This window comes from Pseudorca crassidens, chromosome 6 (genome assembly GCF_039906515.1).
Source record: "Pseudorca crassidens isolate mPseCra1 chromosome 6, mPseCra1.hap1, whole genome shotgun sequence".
Classification (NCBI taxonomy): domain Eukaryota; kingdom Metazoa; phylum Chordata; class Mammalia; order Artiodactyla; family Delphinidae; genus Pseudorca; species Pseudorca crassidens.
Window position 1 is genome coordinate 8,572,028 of NC_090301.1, and position 20,218 is coordinate 8,592,245.

At 45.2% G+C, this 20,218-nt stretch overlaps 1 protein-coding gene across 9 annotated transcripts in view; it reads right to left on the reverse strand.

The window, feature by feature from the left end:
- Nucleotides 1-20,218, reverse strand: part of ARMC9 (armadillo repeat containing 9) — a 142,050-nt gene that overhangs the window by 104,050 nt on the left and 17,782 nt on the right. For all 9 annotated transcript variants that reach the window (XR_010944186.1, XR_010944187.1, XR_010944188.1 and 6 more), the window contains 3 exons: nt 16,636-16,660; nt 8,809-8,966; nt 5,562-5,660 (listed from right to left, as the gene is read on the reverse strand). Coding sequence is in view for 6 of the 9 variants with exons in the window: in XM_067740247.1 (XP_067596348.1) it covers nt 5,562-5,660; nt 8,809-8,966; nt 16,636-16,660 (282 nt within the window). In the remaining 3 variants the exon portion in view is untranslated. The remainder of the gene's footprint in view (nt 1-5,561; nt 5,661-8,808; nt 8,967-16,635; nt 16,661-20,218) is intronic.

Below are 20,218 nucleotides of genomic sequence, written 5' to 3' on the forward strand. Positions count from 1 at the left end.
GAGACCAAAGGTATTCAATCCTCACATCAGCAGGGTCAGTTCAGGTACGTGACAGGCACTGGTGTATGAGGTGTGGTAGGGAGAGGGGAACCAGGTGTGCAACTCCCCGTCCTCGATACACAGAGCACTGGGCCCAGAAAGGCTGCCTCGAAATGCAGTGGCAACATGGGGAAAGGGCAGGCGTCCTGCCAAGACTTAAGCAAGCTGCCTGAGGGAGAACGCCAAGGCTGAAGAGGCTGGACTTCATTTGCAGAGCCACAGTCCACACAGCAGGAAGCTTCGGGAAGTACCCTCCTTAGCAGAGCAGTGCCACAGCAAGGCTTCCTGAACATCGGCACGCGGCCACCTCCCCGAAGGGTCACCGCCACCCCCGCCCCTGCAGCTTTTCACTGCTAACAAAGATGGTTGATTCTGGAAGTAGATGCCTCCTAGGATTCACATGTCCTGCGTCTTTAATATATTTCATGCTATCACACTGGGAAGTACTGTAACTTGTATTTCCAGTGCGGCCTACCTGGAGTCGTGGAAGAAAGGGAGGGTTAATTCCCCAAAGAGCCATTTTCCCAATAAGGATGGGTTTAAATGGAAACTTTCCCATCCGATGAATCACAAACCTAGAGGCGCCACAGGGCGGGACTTGGGACTCAGCCGGGGGCTGTGCTCAGTTTTCCACCTCGAGAGTGTCTCTGCATTCATGCTTGCCCACTGCAAACAGGGGGCTAAGGAGAGAAAGACATACCAAAGCACTTTTAAATGCTATTTGCAGCACACAAAGATGGACGCTGCCTCATTAGAAAGAGCAAAAAACCGACAATGTCTGCCAGAGGAAGGGCTAAATGCACCATATTGTTCTCCAACTAAAATTCTGAAAGATAAGGGAAATACAAGTATGCTAAAGGGACAAGAAAGACTTTCAAAAATGTAGTTAAGTGAAAGGAGACAGCTGCAGAATGATATGTGCAATAAAATCTCAATTATATACAATTTTTAAAGGTCTGGAGGATGTATGTGAAACACAGTCAACACTTATCTGTGGAGGAAGGCGGGATGGGGTGCGTGTGAGGGAGGGAAGGGGTTTCTGCTTTGCTCCATTTACTGCTAAATTGTGTATTTTCCAGCTAACATATTCTTGTATCCCTTGTATAACCTTAGAACACACAAAAAACCTCCCCCTTGTGCTCTGAGGAAGAAGTTTCTCCTTTTACTACTTATCACTAGATTCCTGATAATACAAAATCAGATTCATCTCAAATCCCAGCAAATAATGGGCCCCAGGGTTTGGAGCCTGACTTGGTAAGGACCGCGGCATGACAAACCTGGGGTTAGGGTGGTGACAAGCAGTCAAGCTGGAAGAGGCCACCCAGGAGAGCTCTCTTCTCAAGATTTAATCCATCATTATCAACCCTGGGAGCACGTGCATTTGACGCCCAGCTCTGATAATGCATCAGACTTCCGGACACAGTTACCTGGGTGGGAAGGAGGTAGGGTGGAAACACACTTCTTGTCTCCTCAGTGGGGTCCTCGGCCTCCACACATACACAGTCTTCACATATACCCCCCAGAGGGGGTGACTTACTGGATTTGCACCGCCCCGCACCCGCCTCCTCTGGGCAGTGAGGCTGCGCAGAGAGCACAGCCCCAGTGGTAGGGGTGGAGCGGGTGGAGAGCAGGGGCTGGGCCACAGCTGTCCATGACGGGGGGTGGGGTGGGTGGGGTGGGGGGGATTGTTTCTTTAATTCCAGGGCTCAACAGTAGGTTACCCACCTGCCTACCAAAAAAAAAAATCCACATTCTCCAACATAAGCTTTGTCAGAATCAGTGGCAACATCTCCAGCTCCTTTTCCCTTCATTCTATTGTTGTATTTTTCGATTGGTTCGGAACTCAGGGGGAAGAAGGGTCTTATTTACTGAGCCCTTCTGAACTTTCAACAGTGAACGAGGTTGCAGAGGGCCAGATTCTTAACAGCCAGATTTTAAAACCAGTATCAAAGGCACTAAACTTCGTAGCACCAGCCGTTTTCTGATGGGCTTCAGCCAGGCTCCTGTCAGTACAGTGAATTGAAACGCTCAAGGCCGAGGAGAAGCTGATCGAGGACCAGGCTAGAAGGAAGGCTGGTCCGTGCCTACCTATTTATCTTGAAACTGATGGCATCCTGTCTGGACTTCGGGTAGACTATATTCCCTTAAACAAATAAAAAAGCAATCTTCTTCCAAGTCCTAGATCCGATTGGCTCAGTCACCAGACATCCGATCTAAATTGTACCCTAATTTCCTCTTCATGCGTTATAAATCTGATATCATACATTGACGTTAGGCATGCCTAGTCAACTACAATATTCTTTTACACTTCCATAATGACGCCTCACCCACTTTTTATCACCTTATAAGAAAAATATACTAGGAACAATAAAAAATTGTTTGCAGTTTTTATGGCCTGTTATTAAGTCAATGACTCAAGTGGGGAAAAAAAAATGGTTGCGAGTTAAGGCAAACAGAGCACATCCTCTCTCCCGCGGTTTCTGAGGCTCACACTCTGTACCTTAGAGCCACCATAACAGGGAAGGATGGTAGGACCAGCCTCTTGACAAATGAAGGTAACTTCTAACGGGATGAAACAGCAGATACGTTGTTCCCCCATCCCCTTTTATATCGCTCCTTTTAAACACGACATCAGTTTTGTTCACGTGGCCCGTGGGATCTTAGTTCCCTGACCGGGGACTGAACCCGTGCCCCCTGCAGTGGAAGCGCGGAGTCTTAACCACTGGACTGCCAGGGAAGTCCCAACATCAGTTTTAAATATGCTGGATGCAGCACTCCGCCAACAGACAGGATTCTTGTATATGCAAGACAGGGTGGGGTTTTATAAACAAACCTGAAGAACACTAAGTATTTACTGAATTAATACATAAATGGAAGGGGTGGGGGGAATAAGTGGCCTTATTAGACACAGATCCTGCTATGCTAATCACTGCTAGAAAGCCATCATTTTTGGTGAACACACTCTATCCTTAATGTTACCTTAGGTTGATGACTTACAGTTAAGCATACACTGGACACAGAGGGTCAACTCAGCCAGGCCACAGGGATGTGGCTTGAAGCCCCTCATCCTAGAGGGCCCACGAGGGAGTTACTTTTTCGAAACTCGGATGTCTGTGTGTGCTTTACCGACATTTTAAAAATAGTCGATTCGCTAAGATTCCTGTATGCTGACATCACTCCACCCACATCCTAAAGCATGGACTCCGCAGCTCCTGTCCATGTGTGGCACAGCCGACGCAGCGAAAGCCTGGCGGTGCACTTCCACGTGCACCCCGAGGACATAGTCAAGGACGCTGGCTCTTCACCACGTTACCATGTCCTTTCTACCAAGATCCACGAGAGGAACTCTCCGCAGGTCTTAGCACCAGAAAAATCCTGTGCAGCAGTTTTTTGACCTTCCAGTCCTCAAAAAAATAGGTACTTAGACTTGTTTTTAAATTGTAAGAGTAATATACCTACTTGGAAAAAGTTCACGGTCTAAAGGGCACATAGGGGACGTTGGTGGCATTGAAATGGTCTATTGTGGGCACATGTGATGGGCTCGTAGGCGTTCATTTTACTGCTGTGCTTCACAGGCTACATGCGTAGCACAAATGCCGTTTTAGATGCAGTGAATATCACCCTCTCTTCCTTTAGAAATAAGTCATGTAACTGTTTTTTGCACAGGCTACTGGGAAGCCCACAGCCAAATCTGAGCCTCGCTCCCAGGGGTACAGTAACTTAGGACATGCATTTTTTTATCCTAGCCTGAGCCCGGGCTTACTTTTATTCTTCCTACCCTCATCTTCCTTTAAGCACAATTTCTTTTTTCCCCCCAGCATTACTGAGATATAACTGACATACAACATTGTGTGAGTTTCAGGCATACAATGTGATAATCTAATAAATGTATATATTGTGAAATGATTACCACAATAAGGTCAGTTAACACAGCTGTCACCTCTCATAGTTACCTTTTGCTGTTGTGAGAACATTTAAGATCTACTCTCTTAGAAACCTTCAAGTTCACAATACAGTGTTGTTAACTGTAGTCCTCATGCCGCACATTACATCCCCAGACCTATTCACTTTAAAGCCAGATGTCTGTACCCTTTGACCAACATCCCCTCATCTCCCCCACTCCCTGGCGACCACCAATCTACTTTCAGTTTCTATGAATTCTAACCAAAATTTCTTTATTTTTATTTTCTATCTTTTCATTTCTCATATTTGTGTTTTCTCATAATAAGCTGCTTCAAATCTACTTGAGAATCAGGGAGGTTATTTTAATGCTGAAAAAGGCCTTGTTTATGAAGACCCTAGTATTAACGTGCAAACAAGTAAAAGCTGGGGCTCTGACCCTCGGGGTTGCCTCAGGATCACCCGGTGCTTCCTTCCTAATTGCCCGGCTCCACACACACAGCCTCTGGACCAGGGGGCAGGTTGGTGTGCGCTCCCGGGACATGGGTTCAGGAACTCTGAAAACTTCCTCTGGAGACACAGCTGTACTCGTGCCCCTGGTTAAGAACCCGACTCAGCTCCACGTGCCTCCAGATGTGAGCTCTCCTAGGAAGGACACATCACCTACGTAACGCCAACCTGAATCTGACCACAAGGAAACATCAACCACAGAAGGAGAAATGTCCTACTTTTAAAGAAGGGGAAGGACTGTCTTCTTTTAAAATGTCGATGTCATGAAAGTCAAAGAAAGAAAGACGGGGTGGGGGGTGGGGGTGGGGGAGTGTTGAAGCTGAAAGGAGGCTAGAGAGACACGACAAATCAGCGTAACACCTGAGCCCACACTCCGGGCACGGGGAAGGGGCTGCTGCAGAGGACGTTAATGGCTCCGCTGGCAAAACTAGGACATGCACAGTAGGTTAGTCAGGTGAAAATACTGCCTCGATATTAAATTTACTGAAGTTGACAATCACATGGTTATGTAAGAGAACATTGCTGTTAAGGAATGCACACTGCACTCCAGTATTCAGGAGCAAAGGGCCAGAAACATACGTAATTTATCCTCAGATGGTTCAGAAAACATATTGTGTGTGTGGGTGTGTGTGGAGAGAAAGTAAACAAATGAGCAAAACGCTAGCAGGTGGTGAATATGGGTAAAGGGTATACAAGTGCCCTTCGGGCAGTTTTTGCAGCTTTTCTGTACGTTTGCAATGATTCTAAGTATAAAGTTTAAAAAGATAAAAGGAAAGTCCGTCTGCCACCACACAACCCCAACACGGCAGTGATTTTTCAAACAGGACGAGGTTTCCTTCGTTTCCTACTGCCTTGCTGCCATTAGCGGCCCTGGGACCCAACAAGCAGCTCCGCCTGGAAGAGACAAACGCGCCTCCCCAGCCCCCGCCCCCGCCCCCGCCCCCAGGAGGCCGCCTCCCAGCGGCCCAAACCCACTCTTCCTTCTGGGAACGCACAGACCTCCAAAGCCCGCTGAGATGCAGACTCCGAATGTGTTATTTCCTCCTGTTCTCCCATTTTTTAAAGTTACGGGATTTTGACACCTGGGGGCACACCCGGGCGCAGAGCCTCACCGTGCCGGGCCTCGTGAAGTCCACGCTGCGCGCCAGGCTCTGCCGCATCTGGTTGCTGAAGAGGCGGACGCAGACGCTCTGCAGGTACTCGGGGGTGATCTGTCGGAGGACAGAGGATGGACGGCGGGTGAAAGGGGTGAGACATCCCCGGAGCCGTGAGAGGCACCCTAGCCAGTGTCGGAGCTGACTCTCAACAGCCTCTCCGAGGGCACAAAGGTGAGCTTTTGCTTTAACATCGCAGCCCCAGGGAGTTGAAGCGCTGCGCCTGACGCAAAAACTAACACACTACTGGTGTGGTCACGGGATAGCACACTTTAAGTCACAGAACCCCACTTAACGTACTCCTGCTGTCATATAGAATAAACTGATTTCTCTTTTTTCTTTTGGCTGCACAGGGTGGCTTGTGGGATCTCAGTTCCCTGACCAGGGATTGAACCTGTGCACTCAGCAGTGAAACTGCAGAGTCCTAACCACTGGACCGCCAGGGATTTCCCATCAAATAAACCGATTTTAAACCATTTTTTGTTAATGCAAGCAACAAAGTCACTGGGTGGCCATAATGTGATGGAAAGAAAGCCGGACTGACGATCTGAAGATCTGGGGTCAAGCAGTGGACTCGAGAAAATCAGCAGCTCTGCCTCCTGCTTTCCTGACCTGTCGGATGAAATGAATGAGGCCACGGCTCTGCGTCACGGGGAGGGGGGTAAATGAGATCAAGGGAGAGCCTAGCACATGACAGATGGCTCAGTAAACGCTTACTGAATGAGTGATGGAGACACTTTATACACTATCCAGCACTAGACAACAGGAGGCTGGGTTACTGCTGCATCAATGCCACTGCATCATGGCCTCTTCCTTCAGCACCTCTCATACCTCTCTCATTAGGTACCGTGATTCAGGACGGACATCCAGCATCTAAGGTGGTAATCTCTGAAACGTTTTCATCTTATGTCTTTTCTTTTTATAGGGGTAACATGTGCTCATTTAAAAGGTAACACAACCTCTCCCCAGCCCCACCCCACAAGCCAATCCCTGGAGGTAACTACTCTTAACAATTTTACCCCCTTCCAGACTTTTTCCTGTGCCTGATTGTGAGAGGGAAGCTCCTTTTCCCCAGCCTCACGATTCCATGTGCTGAACTTCCACATGGTAATGTAACTGGCTCTCTTCCTACCCCTCACTCATTCGTCCCCACAAGAGGAAGACAACTCAACTGGCTGGTGAGTTGGAAAGAGCCAGAACACTGGGCTAGACCCTTTTGTCTCCCTGCGGTCCTCCTGTCTGTCCCCTTGAAACATCTGGTCTGATTCGGCCACCAGAAAGACCGCCCCTCTGTGCCAGATGTCTCTGGTCATCCCTCGACACTCAGCTGTAAGTGACTCAGACAAATGAGGGCCCCGTCTCAAGGCTGCACCTCCTACACTATCCTGAGCCCATTTCCTCTGAATTCCCACAGTATCAAAATTTAATCATTCATTTTTCATCCTGTACATTTAACCTTTCCTTGTAAACCTGTTCCTTCCCTACAACCTAGAAACATGTCCAAATACATTTAATATTTTAAAAATACCTTCCCTTTTCTCCTCCCTAGGCCCTCATCTATCAACCACCCTCTCAGTGTTCTTCCTTCACAGCCAAGTTCCTTGAAAGAATAGGCAACGTTTGCCGCCTCCCCTTCACTTTACCTTTCAACACACCACAGTCGAGCCCTCATCTGAATCACCCCAAGGAAACTCATGGCAAAGGCCCTCTAAGTGTCAGAAACACTGGACACTTTTCCGTTCTGGACTTCTACAGTTTTCTGTGATTTTTGAGACTTTGGATCAACCCCTTGCTCCTGAAACTGTTTCCTCTTTTGGCTGATACCGGAACTGATACCAGACCCAGCCCTTTAACAAGGAAATCTGATTCTGTCACTCTCTTGCTTAAAAAAAGTGAGTGAGAAAAGGACATGAATAAACAGTTGACTAAAAGACAAATATATAAATGGCCAAAAAACATATGAAAATATATTCAGCCTCATACATGACTAAAGAAATGTAAATTGAAACATTCAGAATACCAAGTTTTACTTAGCAAACTGGCAAAAATTTCAACGTATAATCATGTCCAGTGTTGGCAAGTGTGTGGAGAAATAGATGCTCTGATACGCTACTGGGGGTGGAGGGTGGGTAGACATCGTTGAAATCTTTGGAGAAATAATTTGGCAAAACATCTCTCAAAGTTTTAATGCCCATAACCTTTGACCTAGCAATTCCATTCTTAGGCTCTTATCTTACCTATATTCAAAGGTCTACAGTATATACAAGGATGCTCATCATAACAGTTTTTGTTATAGCAAACAAAAAAATCTAAATGTTCCTCATCAGAGATCTGATGAATTATGGTTCACCCTTGCAGTGGAATAATAATGAACAAGCATCAAAAAGAATGAAGTAGGTGTGTGGTCATGTGGAAAGATCTCCAAGATATATTGAAAGTGAAATAGCAAGCTTGGGAAGAGTAATGGGTCACAGGATCCCAAGTAAGTATGGCATACCGTATGCACACGCACACACGTGCACACACATGCACATGCACAGAAGTGTTCTGAAATAATACACAAGGAAGTGTTAATCTTGAATGTCAGTAAGAAAACGAGACTTAGGAATTGTGTGTGGAAGGGGCCTTTTGCTCCTAACTATATACTCCTCTGAGTTGTTTCAGTCTTTTACCAAGAGCACGTATTTCTTTTACATGAAGAACAAGCTAGTTAAGATTCCAGTGTTCCCCCCAACCTCATCTCTCCCTGTTTCGATAGTGGGGGCCCTTCCAACCCCTGCCTGGTGGTCTGCAGGCCTCTGCTTGCACACTCCAGTTGTAAGAGCTCATGTGCCCATCTGTGGCCACACCTGGCGTCGCGTCGACCTGGCTGTAGGAAGCACACCAGGATGATGGCAGTCACGTTTTAAGAGGAGAGAAGGCAAAAGGAAAACACACACTTTATTTATTTCTGTACTGTTTGAATTTTCTTTCTTTTTTCTATCTTTTGGCCTTGCTGTGCGGCATGCGGGATCTTAGTTCCCTGACCAGGGATCGAACCCGTGCCCCCTGCAGTGGAAGAGCGGTGTCTTAATCACCGGACCGCCAGGGAAGTCCCTGAATTTTCTATGTACATGCCTTCTTTTTCTTCTTTTTTGTCAACAGATGTGTCATGACACATCTTTATCTCAAAAAAGACACATGAACAATGGGGGACCTTCCTTACCATCTTGCCACTGACTGTGGCCTCCAGAGAATCCACCAGCTCTGCCGTGACTCCGATGAGATTGTGGTAGTCCGCCTGGATCTTATTGTACCGTTTCAAGTACGTCATTGACCTACGCTCAGCTTCTACCAGCTGCTGGTGGAGTTGCTGCAACACTTCTAGGAAGACAATATATATTTATATTAAAACAAAACAAAAAAGCAACAATTTAAAAGATCCCTACAAAATAAAAAATAATTATATTCTTGTCAAGGGAGTACCATGCCTACTGTCAGAATATCTTACCATAACAAGGAACTTGACGCTCCGTATTTGTGTTTCACACTTCTTCTGTCTCATGCCACTTTTAATTACAAAGTGCTTTGTAATCACTGATGTTTTCATTTCTTATCCCCGGTAGTTCAACTGAGTCATCACTTGCTTTCCTAACAAAATCTATTTCCTTGGCCGAACCCCATGCAACTTCTTTTAGTTCCTCTCTCTATGTACAAGAAACAAACTCAATGTTTCTTTCTAGAATCAGCTCACAAAATGGTTGAACCAAAACTGAGTTTTTCTCTGTTTGTGCCCCGTGAGGTTGTCTGGGGGATAACTCATAACCGCAAGAGAGTTCTTCATTTTAAGTGAAGGTTAGGGCTGCTTGACAGGTGCTGAGAAAACTCAAATCCAGGATTAGGTAAGATTCCAGGTGTTCATTCTGCCAGTTCGATGAAGCATAAGTCTTAGAGCGGCAGCCTTGGAAGGTTCTAGGGTTGTCTCCTTGGAATCCCCCCCACCCTGGCCCCGTACCCCATGGCAGCGCTTGACGGCCACGCCACCCTGGGCACAGTTGGACTATACAAATCTTCTTCGGTGTCAGTACTCCTTGGCCCTATCCTACTTTTTCCCTTTCCTGGAAGGCTATGTTTCGGATGGGAGGACGTGTTGCTGCCCCGAAACCCACGTTAACTCAATATTGTCCCGATCCAGGCACTGCATAATACTTAAAGCCTTCATTTTAGAACACATTTCATGTATACAGAGAGAGCCTTTACAATTATAAAGACCAAATATAGCCATTATTTTATAATAACTTTAATGGAGTATAATCTATAAAAATATTGAATCACTTATGTTGTATACCTGAAACTAATATAATATTGTAAATCAACTCTAATTCAGTTAAAGACCTGGGTTCAAATCTCTACCCTACCAATTTCTTGCTGGGTAACCTGGGGCAAGACACTTAATGTCTCTGCTTCTCATTTCTTAACCTATAAAATGGGGAAGATGATAATGATCTTGAAGGGTTATTGTGAGGATTAAAGAACACATGTACTCAAAGTGCCCAGCACACGGCTGGCCCACAGCAGCTGCCATACACGCCAGCTATTATTATTATTGCCTTTCATGGAAAGGGGTCAAAGATTTTTGAAATATATTTCTATGCAAGTAGATAACTTGAAAAAGCGGCAGAAAGGTTACGTCCTAAAGCAGTGGTAATGCAAATTTTGAAATATATCAGAATCACCCGAAAATAAAGATGATCAAGCTTTACCTTCAGAGACTCTGCTTTTGCGGATATTGGGTAGGGGCTAAGTATCTATGCTGTCAACAAACTCCCGGCTCTGAAACAGGCCACAAGTTTGAGAAACACTGTCCTAAATTATGTTTTCCTCCTAATTTGTGTCCTAAACAGCTATGAGGATCACCCACGTTCAAACTGTATTTCAAAAACTTTTATGTGTCACAATTGTTGATGTGCAGAAGTAAAATATTTTAACTACTAAAACCCAAAATATCACATAATGAATTATTAGTATTTAACGCCCATCAAATCTCAGTATTGAAAGATAACTTTAAAAAGTCATCTGACACAAATTTACATCCAGTACTGGAACCTCTGGAGAACATTCCTAGAAATCATTTATCAATCTTCTCCTAATATAATATTGGGAAGGAGTCACTACCTTCCTCCTACACTAAGTATCATTTAAGCTTTTTCATACATCCAAAACTCAAAATTACATAAACAAGAACTTCCAAGGATGAAAATTTTAGATTATTCATAGTCTCATTTTATGGGAATAAATATTAAAGAGTATCTGTGACATTTTTCTCAACGTGTACCAAGTGGCGGACGAATGAAATACCAAAACCCACTAGCTGGGTCAAATGACTTCCCAAATTGTCAGTGTTAATGTCATCAAAGCAGTCCCTCTCCAAAGGGGACTGTAGCGAAAAACTCTTCCCCGCATAAACTCATTTTACAATTAACTAAATGTTAGGGGCTATTTGTGGAACTTTTGCCTTGGGAACCCAGAATTGGAATTTATGACAGTTTCAAAGTATGGTAACCCGAGGCAAAAGAGCCTTCACTGCCAGCAGCCTATAGGAAAGAGAGAAGTAGGCAACTGGGCTGAAACGTTCATAACCCTTTCAAATACACCATTTAGCAAAAAGAGCCTGCTATCCAGAGATATCACCTTGCAGACACCTTAACTGGCTACACACAGGACCTGACCATTACTGTAAGCTATTTGGGTTACAGCTCAAAATATCAACTTTATTTTTGAGCATTAAACAGAACTTTGACTCTTTTTTTCCCTGTCAAATTGTGACGGGGAAGAGCTAAATCAGACTCCATGTTCCGATCTGTTTCTTAGACTTTAACCTTTGCTTTTCATTGCTTTTGTTATTATAAACATACCTAATGGCCTGCCTCAGGGAACCCTGCCCACCTGTGGATGGCTGCAAGAAAGAAGAAACTAACACATCCCCTCACCAAGTCTGGTCATTCCAGAAGATGCTTTCCAAGACTGACGGCCCTTTTACTTTACTTCCTCACCACCTCTCCCTCTCTGATTCTGTAAAAGAAACTGGCATCCAGACCCAGATAAGATGGTTTTCCACAGACACCGGTCTGCCGGCTTTCCGAATAAAGTCGTATTCCTTGCCTCAAGACCTTGTCTCCGATGCATTGGCCCGTCATGCGGCGAGCAAAGCGAGCTTAGACTCAGTAACGAAAAGTTTCATGAGACAAGGACAACTAAGCTAAGATGCCTTGCCATGCAAGATCTCAACTTTTAATGGAGATGTCTTGGTCCATGTTATCTGAATGAAACTGTCGTGATCATGCCAGCGAAATTTATTGAGACTCTTTATATTTCAAAGCCACTGACATAATTTGTGCAGAAGTCCAAAGAACTGCATCCCAAGCTTTAAACAAAAGATATATACAACCAAAAGAATGCCAGTTAAGGTCACAAAGAGTGACCTTATATTTCCTATAATTTCCTGTATTATATAATTTCCTATATTTCCTATAATTCGAGCATGAAATGAATCAATAACAAAAGTGATCCTACAGTAAAGCAGTCAAGCTTTCCCTTGTTGACATTTCTACTTCATTTAGATGCATTGTTGTGTTTTTTTTTTTAAGAGTAGATGAGGGGCTTCCGTGGTGGAGCAGTGGTTAAGAATCCACCTGCCAATGCAGGAGACACGGGTTCGAGCCCTGGTCCGGGAAGATCCCACATGCCGCGGAGCAGCTAAGCCCGTGCGCCCCAACTACTGAGCCTACACTCTAGAGCCTGCGAGCTACAACTGCTGAAGTCCGTGCGCCTAGAGCCCGTGCTCCACAACAAGAGAAGCCACCGCAGTGAGAAGCCTGCGCACCGCAATGAAGAGTAGCCCCCGCTCGCCGCAACTAGAGAAAGCCTGCGCACAGCAACAAAGACCCAACGCAGCCAAAAATAAATTAATTAATTAATTTAAAAAAAAAGAGTAGATGAGATTTGATTTTAGAGACATCTTGGCTGCTCAAGATGATACATTTTAAAATATGGATTTTTTTCTAACCTAATATAAAAAACAAATCAATCACTCTATTTTTATAATATCAAACAAATTTTTTTTGGTATTTAGATATAAATCGGCTCTTTGCTATTCTGCTAATCCACAAATACCGGAGGAAGAAAGTTAAGGCTTATAACTGGGAATACAGGTCATCATTTTCAAAAATAATTATTTACAGCTCTGAAACCTAGGAAAATGATCAGTTGCCCATTGTCTGAAGGGGCCAAATGCATAATGCCAGAAATGCTAAAAGATACTATTTCTGTATCCTTTTTAGATGGCTAGGTGAAAATAATAATCCAATATGGTATCTTGCCAACCTAAGTTTTTATTCTTAATGCCATTTTTAATATAATTCCTTTTGAGAGACTTTTCCACTCCAAGCACTTTTCTCACCTTCTTCAAAAGCTTCTGGAAATCTCACTCTGCCCATGAAACCTTCCTATCAAGACACATAATGATATATGTATAATTTTGCTTTATCAAAATTTTTTTAATCTTTATTGGAGTATAATTGCTTTACAATGGTGTGTTAGTTTCTGCTTTATAACAAAGTGAATCAGTTATACAAATACATATGTTCCCATATCTCTTCCCTCTTGCGTCTCCCTCCCTCCCACCCTCCCTATCCCACCCCTCTAGGTGGTCACAAAGCACTGAGCTGATCTCCCTGTGCTATGCGGCTGCTTCCCACTAGCTATCTATTTTACGTTTGGTAGTGTATATATGTCCATGCCACTCTCTCGCTTTGTCACAGCTTACCCTTCCCCCCCTCCATATCCTCAAGTCCATTCTCTAGTAGGTCTGAAGACACATAATGATATTATCCAACCATTCCATTTAAAAAACAACACCTGGGCTTCCCTGGTGGAGCAGTGGTTAAGAATCCGCCTGCCAGTGCAGGGGACACGGGTTCGAGCCCTGGTCGGAAGATCCCACATGCCAGGGAGCAATTAAGCCCATGCACTACAACTGCTGAGCCTGCGCTCTAGAGCCCGTGAGCCACAACTATTGAAGCCTGCGTGCCTACAGCCCGTGCTCCACAACACGAGAAGCCACCGCAATGAGAAGCCCGCGCACCGCAACGAAGAGGAGCCCCTGCTCGCCGCAACTAGAGAAAGCCCACGTGCAGCAACAAAGACCCAACGCAGCCAAAAATAGATAAATAAATTTTTAAAAAAAGAAATAAAAATAAAAAACAACACCTGGGACTAGAATTGAATTGGGGGCTTGTCTGTGCCTTGTGGTCACTGCAGCCTTAGCAATGACCACAAGGCACAGAAGACACAGTGGTGACAATTAGCTATGGTGACACTGGGCCTGGGCTGGAGCCCCTGGTACAAGTGCCCTGCGGTGCTAATCTCTCATCTCCGTGGCAATATTGCATTTGGGGTTTTTCTGCCACAGACATACACTGTGCCTGCCAGACTCAATTCCACAGACATCCTGCTTAGCTATCCTCAGAAAACGCAATTAAAATCAAACTTAAAGAAGGCTCGAAAAACCTGGTCTCCTTGCTGAAATACCAAATGAAAGGTCTGTAGAAAAATACAGCCTCTTCTACTTGCACTCCCCCTCCCATGTTTATTTCGTCTGCAAAACTGGGCCACTTATCAGAGACATAACTGGTTGCCGGCAAGAAGCTATCCCCCCAAACTGCAGGGCATGCTGGGTGACAGGAGGTGGCAGAAACTCGGAAATCCAGGAGAAGTTTCTCACCACCTTCCTGTCCCCAATGCCTAGGAGTCCAAAGACCTACTCTGAACAAGGACTAAACGGACTCAGCCAAGAATCGGGCTTCCCTGGTGGCGCAGTGGTTAAGAATCTGCCTGCCAATGCAGGGGACAAGGGTTTGAGCTCTGGTCCGGGAAGATCCCACATGCCACGGAGCAACGAAGCCCGCACGCCACAACTACTGAAGCCCGCGAGACTAGAGCCCGTGCTCCGCAACAAGAGAATCCATTGCAATGAGAAGCCCGCGCACCACAATGAAGAGTAGCCCCCGCTCGCCACAACTAGAGAAAGCCCACGCACAGCAACGAAGACCTAACGTAGCCAAAAATAAATAAATTAATTTAAAAAAGAGAAAAAAGAAGAATTAAGGCAGTTCTCTGGGACCCAAAGGACGCAGGTTGGGTGGTGGTTTTAAAATATGACTGCAGGGTCTTTGACAGTTCCTTCCCATCAAGAGGTGGAATGTAAGTCTCCTTCCTTTGAATGTGGGCTGGCTTTAGGAATTTGCTTCTAATGAATAGAACACACCAGAAACAACACTGAGTTACTTCAGAGACTGGGTTAGAAAAGGTGACACAGCTTCCATCCAGCCCCCTCTGGGGACATTCACCCTGGGTGGGAACCCGGCCAACAGGCCCTGAGGAAGCGTCCACGTGGGCATTCTAGTCCAGGGCCTCTGCTGAGAGCCCAGCCGAGAGCCAGCATCAGCCACCAGACCTGTGCACGCGGAAGCCTTGGAGACGGCTCTACCCAGCTCCGTCTACACCCGGGAGACACCCCGAGGGAGAACTGACTGAGCCCACAACTCCCAGACCACGCAAGATGATAGCAATAAGAATAAATGGACATGGTTGTTTTATGCCACTGAGTCTGAGACAGCTTGCTGGGCAGCAAGAGGAAGAGAAGTAGTGAGGCAAAGGAGCATTTCTGGGGGTTGCAGGTCGAGCCCCGAGCGCCTGTCCCAACTGAGGAGCTCCAGCTGTGCTGAACGGGAGACAACCGGCCTGGACCCGCCCTGGCCAAGGCCCGGAGCCGCACTAACCCAGTAGGGAGCAGGCCTGGGCAGCCGCAGAGAGAGACCCCAGGTACGCGTCCTCCGCATAACCATGCTGGGGGCAACGCCACCTCCGGGAGCTCGAGGCTGCAGCCTGTGACCCTCGGAGCGGTCCCCATTGCTCCTCTGTGTTCAGGCCCGGACCGAGGGCATGAGTCCTGCCGCTCCTCCACGCAGGTCCCTCTGAGTTTCGGGAGGGGAGGGCCAGCTGCAGAACCAGCGGCGCAATTAGAACCGCTGAGCTGGAGGCCCACGAGGCCACCGAGGGCGAGAAGAAACACCCAAGCGCTTCCCACCTGAAGCTACTGAAGCACGCGTGGGAATCAGATCTGCAGCCCTGCTCATCATTCAGTTGCCTGGCACACCAAGAGCTAAATAATTTACTAATGCTTCTTTTCTTTAGAAACCTTTAACTCTCTAAAAGGAAACAGAAAAACAATGGCAGGAAGCTTTGCAATCCTCTCTAACATGACTGCTGTGAAAAGGGCAGATGTGTTATTTCACGTAGTAAAACTCCACCTGCTGGGAATTGAGGATTATGCCCTCGATACTTACCAAAGGCACGAAGCACATCATATAACCCTTTGCAACAGAAGAATTTAAGCAGTTTTCATAATGTTGTATCAAAGACAAAACTCCGGCAAAGAATCCCAACTGTGGCCACCAATTTCATGTTAACTAAAATTTTTCTCACCTTTCTGGAAAATGAACAGGTCTGGTAAAAACTACTAATCTTGGAAAACCATCATTTTATGCTAAAAGTGTAAGACTGGAATTCCTACTTTGAATGCAAAAAATGGAAATGCTTTGTAAGAACGAGAACTCCATATTGCTGCGGAGATAAGACCCTGTTAAAGTAGTTTAAGGTAAAAGTGAAAGATACTGAAGTAACTCTTTCCCTACCCATGCTGCACTGTGTCTTCTAACTGTGCTGCTGCACTTGGGTCCCTCTGGCACTTGCTTGGATTCTCGTTGTTTCTCCGCGTCTTAGTTATCTGACATGCAAGACAAAGCTAACAATACCAGCCACCCTGAAAAGTGGGTCTCAAGGAACGCAGATTAAAAAGGACTACAAAGCGTTTCATAAATATTTAGATTTTTAAAGCCCTCGTTTGCCAAGTCCGCGGAATTCTCTCCATTTCATTACTTAAAACTCGAGTTGGCAAAGTTGTGATTTAAAATTTTTCATCTAGATGATTTACCTTTGTTGCTTTGTCCATTCTCCTTCTGGGATGAAAGAAGTTCAGGAAAACAGGCATTCAGGAGGCAGAACTCAGGGTATCTCACATTGTGTTGGCCAGTCTGAGAAAGGGCCCCAGCGTGGTAAAGAAGAAATCTCAGGACAGGGAAGGGCGCCTCTTAATGCTGCTATAAATAACTAAGACAGTTACCGACGTCTCGATTTTTGGTGACTCGTGACTCACAGATAAATCCTCCTCTATGCACCTCAAGAACCACTCTGTGAGTCCAACAGCCCCTAACTGGCCTCCTTCCCCCTTCAAAAGCCTTCCCCACAGCTACCAAAATGTTTGACTAAAAGTGCAAATCTGAATTCATACCCTTTAACGCTGTAACTTCAGTGCTAAAACGTTAGCCTAAGGAAATTGAGAATGGGATGAAGAGAGCATGGCACGGTAACTACAACCACAGAGTCTGGCACCAGACTGCCTCCTGGGTTTAAATCTCAGCTTCCACACATCTGGCTGCATGTCTGATGGCAAGGTATTTACCTGTTTTATTTGGGTTTTCTTAATTTAAAAAATATATATATTTATTTATTTATGTTTGGCTGCGCTGGGTCTTCGTTGCTGCGCGCGGGCTTTTCTCTAGTTGCGGCGAGCGGGGGCTACTTGGTTGCGGTGCGCGGGCTTCTCATTGCAGTGGCTTCTCTTGTTGCGGAGCTCGGGCTCTAGGTGTGCGGGCTTCAGTAGCTGTGGCACGTGGGCTTCAATAGTTGTGGCTCGCAGGCTCTAGAGCACAGGCTCAGTAGTTGTGGCACACGGGATTAGTTGCTCCGCGGCATGTGGGATCTTCCCGGACCAGGGCTCGAACCTGTGTCACCTGCATTGGCAGACGGATTCTTAACCACTGCGCCATGAGGGAAGTCCCTGGGTTTTCCTAATTTTTCTGGTAACAGCTTTATTGAGATGTAATTCACATATTATATACTTCACCCATTCAAAGTGTACATTTCAATGGTTTTCAGTACATTCACTGAGTTGTGCAACCATCACTACAATCGGCTGTGGAACATTTTCATCCTCCAAAAAGGAAACCCTGTGCCCGTCAGCAGTCACCACCCTCCCCAGCCCTAGGCAACCACTGTCTACTCTCTGTAGATTTGCCCCCTCTGGCCCCTTCATACAAATGGAATCATACAATATGCAGCCTTCTGGGTCTGGCTTCTTTCATTTGGCATCATGCTTTCAAGATTCATCCATGTTGTAGCACAGATCAGTAATTCACTCACTTTTACTGCCACGTAATATTCCGTTATATGGACAGACCACGTTTGGTTTATCCGTTCATCAGTCGATGGACATCTGGGTTGTTGGCACTTCTCAGCTATTTCAAACAATGCTGCTGTGAACGTTCACGTACAAGTTGCTGTGTAGACATACGTTTTCATTTCTCTTGAGTATACAGCTAGGGGTGGAACTGCTGGGACGTAGGTAATTTCTATGTTTAAACTTTGAGAAGACAACCTAGTTTTGAAGAATATTTAATGATATGAGGAAATTCTCTCTTCATTTGATAAAAAATATTTAAAAATACACATACATATAGCTGCATATCCTCATTTATTGTAAACATTACATACTTTGGGGTGCATGTATGTACACAAATGCATTTCTGTGCTTTCCAAATTTTCTATAAGGAATATGATCAATTTTATAATCAGGAATAAAAAGAGTGTTTTTTTGTTTGTTTGTTTAGAAATGTAAACATAACCATGCTATTCTTCTTCTTAAAATGGTTCAAAGACTCCTCATTACTTACGGGACCTCATAGGAACCTTCGTGCCCTGGGCCTGCCTAATCTCTGACTCTCTCTCTCAACTCTTCTGCTCCAGGAATACTGAACGCTTCATAGTTTCCCAAACATACAGGCTCAGTGCTTTTGCACGAGCTGTTCCCTCTACCTGGAACTCCTGTCCCTCATTCTGTCTGCCTCACAGACTCCCATTTTACTGTTCAAAACTCCAACTTGCCTGAGACAACTATATCTTGGCCTTTTTTTGGTGTCCCTAATTCCTAGCACAATATTCAACCTAATATATGCGTTGAACTGAACTCCAAATATTTCCACATAACAAGGAAAAGAAAGGAATAATGTCTATAGTTACCTGCTAGACTTCAGTGTATTTGCTTCAAAGCATGTTGAACAGGATAAAAGGTAACAACTATTTGCAAACTATAATACTAACAGCTAACAGTCAGTAACACAAGCGCTTCCATGTGTTGGGCTGTTTTAAGCAAGTTTTTCATGTATTAACTCAATCATGTTATTCCAATGAAATGGGTGCTATTATTAATATAACTAATATGATTTACTACGTAAAAAATTTCTTTTAGAATCTTTACATAATTCCCATTACCTTTTTAAGGAGAAACGCTTTTTAAAAGTGTATTAAAGTAATCATAAACCAAGGTGGAAAAGTCCTCATTTCACTGAAAACTGTCCTTTTATACGGAACTCTAAGAGGGAAAAGAATTGGGTATGCAAACATAATGGTATGTGGGCAGAGGGTAGTATTGGAACAAAACCTTAAAGGATATGAAAGCAGACAGGAGAGCTGTACTCAGCCCGATGGTGGGCGGTCTCAAGGCGAGGCTGAGGACTTGAGTACAGGCCACAGGGAGCCACTGGAGGCTTAGGAAGCTGAAGCAGGAGAGACATGCCATGAAATCCCAGGGATTTCAATTCAAAGAGTTCAATTAGGAAAAGAGAGTCCAGTGCTTTGGAGTTAGAACGGAAGCAGAAGGTATTATGCAGCACAGCGGCCTAAATGTTTTATTAAAATAAACAAAACAAACACCAACCTTACAATTCAAAATGCTATATTCTTGTTATGAAATAACTTTTGATACATTCTTGTTCAGAATAAAAGGAGATGAACGTCCTTAGAGACCCATGAGCTTTGGGAAATCAGCCTCCCACGGGCCGGGAGATCCGTGACATTCTTCCCCGGACAAGCTCCATTTACACTTGCTGCCTGGTCCTCTGTCCGGGCAGTGTTCCCTTTTTACTCTCAAAAGTGTCCCTATTTAAATTGGATTGTGGTGATGGCTGCACAACTCTATCCATTTGCTAAAAATCATTAAATAATGCACTTACCATGGGTAAATTTCATAGTGTGTAAATTATACCTCAGTAAAGTTGTTTTTTATTTTTAACATATTTATTTATTTATTTGGCTGTGCCGGGTCTTAGTTGTGGCACTTGGGATTTTTAGTTGCGGCATGTGGGATCTAGTTCCCTGACCAGGGATCGAACCCGGGCCCCCTATATTGGGAGCACAGAGTCTTAACCACTGGACCACCAAGGAAGTCCCAACAAAGTTGTTTTATAAAAGTCCTAATTTGAGGCTTCCCTGGTGGCGCCGTGGTTGAGAGTCCGCCTACCGATGCAGGACACATGGGTTCGTGCCCCGGTCCGGTTAGATCCCACATGCCGCCGAGCGGCTGGGCCCGTGAGCCATGGCCGCTGAGCCTGCGCGTCCAGATCCTGTGCTCCACAACGGGAAAAAGTCCTAATTTGAGTGACAAGTTATATATGACTTGT